General features: G+C 53.6%; 1 protein-coding gene across 1 annotated transcript; it reads left to right on the top strand.

Moving 5' to 3' along the window:
- The first annotated feature begins 1,661 nt into the window (after positions 1-1,661).
- Positions 1,662-6,475, top strand: LOC120225387 (dipeptidase 2-like). The gene is made up of 10 exons (XM_039223596.1): positions 1,662-2,058; positions 2,377-2,503; positions 2,773-2,902; positions 2,987-3,128; positions 3,417-3,486; positions 3,593-3,769; positions 4,146-4,230; positions 4,860-4,935; positions 5,880-6,015; positions 6,109-6,475. The coding sequence occupies exons 1-10, from the start codon at positions 1,859-1,861 to the stop codon at positions 6,364-6,366; spliced, it is 1,401 nt and encodes a 466-aa protein (XP_039079527.1). The 5' UTR covers positions 1,662-1,858; the 3' UTR covers positions 6,367-6,475.

Here is a 6,475-nt window from a genome sequence, read left to right as displayed (position 1 = left end):
TTGTCAGAGTTCTCCATGATATGCCCCCCTCTCTAGGCAAATGTATATCACAGTTCAGAAGGTGCCATCTGAATCCCAGGAACTCCCTGTAGGACCTTCCTCAGTAGAACTCCTGTACCTCATGCCCCTCTAGCCTCCTCCCAGCTGATGGCACTACCTCAAGAACATGGGACAACATGCACGACGAGAGTCCCAAGCCCTGTCTGCTTTCCACCTAAATCACCAGAATATCTGGTCCCAGGAAGCAGCCCAGTCAGACACCCAAAGCCTGTCAGACACCACTGTGACTTTGCTCTGGGAACCTTGTCTACTGGATCTTCCACAGTGCCTGAAGTCAGACAGAGCGTGGCTGCAAGAGACCCGAGATGGGCAGAAAGGCTGGCAAGGACGTGGAAGACAAAGCTAGGGATTCGGGAGAAGGCCAGGTGAAGCGGGAACCAGAGATGCATTAGTGCTTACTGCACTTCTAGCAAGGATAGCTCTGGCTGACTTTTGAAGAAGGAAAATGTGGTAGCTATTGGCCACTTCCGGAAAGGTAGCCTCAGCTTTGTGATTAGAGGATGTGTGTCCGTGGTGGCCAAGCTGTCTCCTAACCAGGGAGACCGTTGTTTCTTGAAAATTTGGCTATGTCAGTCATCGTGGCAAGGGAACCAGAACAACACCCAGAAAGCCCTGAATGAGGATGAACATCACCTGGCAATGGTGGCTACTGAGGAAGCCCCCTACTCCATCCCCCACTATGAGCGTGTGAAGTGGTCTGTGTGATTACTACTCAGTCTGCCATTTTTCTTCCTTGCATATTCTTATAATACACTGGAGATAGGTGGGGGAGGGGGAACCGTTTGGTCCCAGGAGAAGCCTGTTTCTACCACTCCCTCCTCTTGATTTAGGTAAACACTGCGTAGGTGAAGAATTAGAAGAGAAAGTGCTTACTCACATACCCCTCCCTGGTGTCAAGATTTCCTGTGCTGGCCCTGCTTCAACAGCCACACCAGTTGAAGGCTAAGGGGATAGCATGTAACAAGGCCCTGTGGTAGTAGGAAGCAAGGGAAGTGGGAAAGAGGATTTGTGCCATTTGCTGAGACGGAAGAGGCCAGAGGGACACTCCCCAGAACTTGAAAGCCACATAACAGAATGTGGTAGCCAGATCTACATGTCTGTCCCCTGGGGACTCCAGCCAGAACTGGGAACTGACTCCTCTGGCTCGAGTCCCAGGGGACAGACATGTAGGAAAGGGAGTAAGGTAGGGAAGAGAGAGGTCAGAGGTAGAGGGCCTCTTCCTGAATGCAAAGTCCACAAGGTTAAGAGACTTTCTCCTCCCACCCCCACCCCCACATGGCTCAGCACCAGGAATCTGAGAGCCCAGAGTACTGTGGCCAGAGACACTTGCCTGCAGCCCTCAGGGTGGCCAGTGCGGGAGGCAGGCAGATGGGGACATGATGTTGTTTACAGAGGCCTCAGAGCCAAGGGCTATACTCTGAAAGGAGCAATACCACGTCTTCTCTCTAGGAGAGCAAGGTTAGAGGTAGTGGCAGAGCAACCTGGGTCAGCCAGCCTCTCAGAGCGCTGGCGGTGGGGTGAGGGGTATGAGCAGAGAGCCCGCCCCTCTAGTGAAGCCCTGTAGGCTAGGACAGGGGGGCGGGGAAAGGGGAGGGCGTGCCTTCCCCTGGCTGCCAAGCTGCTCGGCGTCGCGGCTTTCCACGCCTGAGTCTGGGGTCCTGTGACTCCACTCACCCCTTGGGAGACCGCGCCGCCGGGTGGCTCGAGTGGACGGTCGGGACTCCATCGTCGCCCTCTACCCCTGTCGCCCCTCAGGTACTCGAGACTGGCCCCTGCCCACCTGTCCGGCCCGTGCAGCATGTGGCCCCTGCGCCTCGATGGTACCTCCACGCTCTGCCAGCGACCTTTGCTGCTTCTGCTGCTCCTGCTGCCGCCCTTAACGGGCGCCCAGACCACTCCGGGAACCCCCAACGCCCCGACCACGCCGGCCACCTCCAGCACCCCAAGTCTGCGGGAGCGCGTGCGAGCTCTGATGCAGGACTTCCCTCTCGTGGACGGGTTCGTAAGTGCGGTGTGGAGGCAGGTGGAGACTGAGCCCATTCTACGGCATGGGAAGGGGTCAGGGCTCCTAAGGAAGTTCTCTCACATCACCCCTGGATGCGCTCTCCCATTATCCATGGGTGCCTTTTCCCTTCCTCTTTCACTCCCTCTCTGGTGGGAACTCCCCTAGCAACAAGGGGTCCTAGTATGGTCTGTGACAGTGTGGTGTGGGGGACATCCTCCCCCCCAATGCTGGCCACATATCCTGCCTGATCCCAAGGTCTAAAGAGCCCACCCATTTCCCTCTGACTTGACCTTGCCTTGCTCTCCCTCCAGCCACAATGACATGCCCCTTGTCCTGAGGCAGTTTTATGGCACCAGGCTACAGGATGTTAATCTGCGCAATTTCAGCCATGGCCAGACCAGCCTGGACAGGCTTAGAGACGGTCTCGTGGGTGCTCAGGTATCACAGGGACACATAGCATGGCTGAGAGGGAGTTTGGGGGCCCCAGAAACCATGAGTTAGTCACATGGGAACTCAGTTAGCATAGGGCCGCCCCACCCCCAATGCTACAACATGGATTCTGGGGGCTACAGGGGTTGCAGTGAACCCATTTGGTGGGCATCCAAGTACCACCAAACAAGCTATGCGTTACATGTGACCACATTTGCTGTATGAGCTGTGGAGACTATGAGAAGCCCAGGGACCTCCAACCCCTGGCCTTCCTCCAGTTCTGGTCAGCCTACGTCCCATGCCAGACCCAGGAACGAGATGCTCTGCGCCTCACCCTGGAGCAAATTGACCTCATCCGCCGCATGTGTGCCTCCTATTCTGAGTTGGAGCTTGTGACCTCAGTTAAAGGTAGGTAGACAGGTGGGGGGTATTAGGCACTTGATTGAGATACCCCAGCCTCTGAAAGTGATCACCTGACCTACCTGCCCCCAGCTCTGAACAATACCCGGAAGTTGGCTTGCCTCATTGGTGTGGAGGGTGGCCACTCACTGGACAGTAGCCTTTCCGTCTTGCGTACCTTCTATGTGCTGGGTGTGCGCTACCTGACGCTCACTCACACCTGCAACACACCCTGGTGAGCACAGTACAGATGGTATGCACCCACTGATGAGGGATCTGCCCAAGATCATACTGGGGCTCAGACCAAGCTTTACCCCTGGGATCTGGTACTGACCCTGGTGTGGGGAGGAGAGCATGGGTTTGCAAAGCAAGACTGGATTCCCAGTAGGGACTCCCTCCTGCCAGGCCCAGCCCAGCTTGGATCCCTGCTCTTGCCCCAGGGGGTTGCAGGTATAGAGAGTTCCATAGGCTCTTGTGGCCAACTCATGGCCACCATTCACACTGCCTCCTGGCCATCCTGCAGGGCAGAGAGCTCAGCTAAGGGCACCCATCCTTTCTATAACAATGTCAGCGGGCTGACCAGCTTTGGTGAGGTGAGACCTTGATTCCATACCCTGCCCCGCATGCCCCACCAGTTCCTACAGATAAATGCACACACATGTGCACCCCTGACGCTCTTTCCCCAACCTGTCTCTGCAGAAAGTGGTGGTGGAAATGAACCGCTTGGGCATGATGGTAGATTTGTCCCATGTCTCTGATGCTGTGGCACGACGAGCCTTGGAAGTGTCACGGGCACCTGTGATCTTCTCCCACTCAGCTTCCCGGGGTGTGTGCCAGAATGCCAGGAACATTCCTGATGATATCCTGCAGCTTCTGGTGAGAGACTGCCCTGACCCGCAAACCTAAAGCAAGAGGTTTAAACCAGGAGCCCTTGAACCTGAGCCCCTGTTCCCTCAACTTCCTCAAACCCTAGGCTGAACATCTTTTGCCCCCACAAACCCACAGTCCAGAGCTCCTGAATTCTTGAGCCCAGGTATGGGGGTTCTAAGCGGTAAATACTCCTCTACTCCATAAGCCTCCCAGGGTCAAGACATTTACACCTCAACCTCCTCCATTCACATAAACCCAGAGAGTAGAGAGGTGAAATCTCCTCTGACTTCAAAGCCAGAGCTGAACACCTTCCTCACAGGAGCGTAGAGGCAAGTGGTTGTTCTGGGGGCCAAGCTGAGTGTCCATTTGTCCACCCCTGCAGAAGAAGAATGGTGGTATCGTGATGGTGTCTTTGTCAGTGGGGGTGCTGCAGTGCAACCTGTTAGCCAATGTGTCCACTGTGGCAGGTAAGCCCTACCTGGGCTCTCTGAATAGCTCTGATTTGGACCTGAAGCCTTGGGGGGAGGGCCTCAGAACTGCCCTAGAGGTCTGATTCATTGTTGGCAGTAGGCACAGTGCCCAAAAACTCAATGATGCACAGATTAAGGCACCTTGGTGCCATGTGGAACTGAAGACACAACTTTGATACTACAATATTGATGGGTATAAAGGAGGCAGGCAGACACAGAGCCCAGGTGCCAACCATCTGCACCCCTCTAGGGGTTCCCAAAGATCCCTGACCCTGCCTCTGGCCAAGGGACTGGGAGGCCCCTTAAGTCTCTTTGGTCTTTGTCAGTTATATTCTTTGTTCATCTCTCATCCTCCACACCCATGGAAAGGGGCCCCCATGGTTCTCTAGGAGACTGGAAGCAGGGTGAATCCTGAATGAGAAATGGCCAGATGGGGTCCACTCCAAATCTAAATTCCAGTCTAGAGCCATCTGGAATCAGCCTCCTCAGGTTGGCACACTGGGTGCCAGGCCACGAAGGAATTGGCCTCCATGGCCTATAGGCAGCAAGAAGGGGAATCAGTAGAGTCCAGTCCCCACCTCACCCCTGCCCTAGAAGCCCCACACTGCTGACTCTTGATCCCGCAGATCACTTTGACTACATAAAGGCAGTCATTGGATCCAAATTCATTGGGATTGGTGGAGATTACGATGGGGCTAAATGGTAAGTGCTTCTCTGGGGCTCTTCTGGGGCTAGCTGTGCCACAATAGAGCCTTGATAGTCACCATGCCCACCACACCGTGGTCCTCATAGCTTTTAGGCTCACCTGGGATCTCCCCACATGCAGAGTCTGTTTCTGTTTGTCTGTGACCCATTGACCCCACCTCTAGGTCATGATCTGTCCAGCAGATGTACCCACCATAGTGACAGCAGACCCACAGCTTTTTTTTTTTTAAGTTTTATTTATTTAAGTAATCTCTACACCCAATATGGGGTTCAAACTCATGACCCTGAAATCAAAAGTCATATTCTCTTCCTCCTGAGCCAGCCACATGCCAGTGACCCACTGCTTCTGAGCGGACTCAGCAAGGTCTGATGTGTGGACTGACCAACTCCTCCACCTGCAGCTGGGTCTTAAAAAGCTTTTCTTCTCGGGGCGCTTGGGTGGCTCAGTCAGTTAAGCGTTTAACTCTTAATTCTAGTTCAAGTCATAATCTCACCATTTGTGGGTTTGAACCCTGCATCGGGCTCTCTGCTGATGGTGTGGAAACTGCTTGGGATTCTCTCTCTCTCTCTTTCTCTCTCTCTCCCACTCCCTCCCCCTCCCTCCCTCCCTATACACTCTTTCTCTCAAAATAAATAAACTACAAAAATAAATTAAAAAGCTTTTCTTCTTTTTATAAATGGAGGAAAACTTTGCATTCTGTGAAAGGCCTAGATCCAAACAGTATAATTCAATGAGTTTTTATAAACATTCAAAGATGTTAGGAGCTTCCTTCTGCAGAATGAAGAACAAGGGTGAATCACTTACTCTGTCCAAGTGTCCATTTCCCATGTCAGACCAGGGCTGGGATTCAGTAGACCCTGGACACATAGAGCTGTAGTTTTGAGTCAGGAACAGGGAACGGGGCTGCAGTTCCACAGCTGATTGGCTCATGACCATATAGGTTCCCTCAGGGGCTAGAGGACGTGTCCACATACCCAGTTCTGATAGAAGAGTTGCTGAGTCGTGGCTGGAGTGAGGAAGAGCTCCGTGGTGTGCTTCGTGGAAACCTGCTGCGGGTCTTTGGACAGGTGGAACAGGTATGCTGGGTTGGACAAAAGAGTTGCTCAGGGGTCTGAGCAAATGTGTTGGGGCTGCTGTGGGAGCTGCTGACTACTTACTGCCACCTCCAGGTACGGGAGGCAAGCAAGGGGCAAAGCCCCTTGGAAGACGAGTTCCCGGATGAGCAGCTGGGCAGTTCTTGCCGCTCTGTTCTTTCACGTCTGCCTCAGACACAGAATCTGGCTCCAGACCAGAAAGTAACTGAGACTTCGGCACGTTGGACACCTAAGCGGTCACCTAAACAGCCATTGTCAAAATCTTCCCCCAATGTGGCCCCAAGCCTCACAGTTATTGCTGCCTTTTCAGTCCTCATTCTGTGGCTCTGGTGACCCAGTTAATCCTACCAGATGTTACTACAGCAGCTGCAGACACCCCACAATGTCCACCTGTCGTGCAGACAGATGCATTTCCTGAAAATAAATGTTTTACACATGGAAA

Source organism: Hyaena hyaena, unplaced genomic scaffold, assembly GCF_003009895.1.
Source record: "Hyaena hyaena isolate Hyena2069 unplaced genomic scaffold, ASM300989v1 scaffold_18, whole genome shotgun sequence".
Lineage (NCBI taxonomy): Eukaryota > Metazoa > Chordata > Mammalia > Carnivora > Hyaenidae > Hyaena > Hyaena hyaena.
Note: the sequence above shows the minus strand (reverse complement) of the source record. Positions and strands in the feature narration are given on the sequence as shown.

Bases quoted from the DNA above. Each gene is read 5' to 3' on its own strand.
- LOC120225387 (XM_039223596.1), top strand. From the start codon at position 1,859: ATGTGGCCCCTGCGCCTCGATGGTACCTCCACGCTCTGCCAGCGACCT. The intron at 3,487-3,592 runs GTGAGACCTTGA...CTGTCTCTGCAG, and splicing joins GGCTGACCAGCTTTGGTGAG to AAAGTGGTGGTGGAAATGAA. The intron at 3,770-4,145 runs GTGAGAGACTGC...CCACCCCTGCAG, and splicing joins ATGATATCCTGCAGCTTCTG to AAGAAGAATGGTGGTATCGT.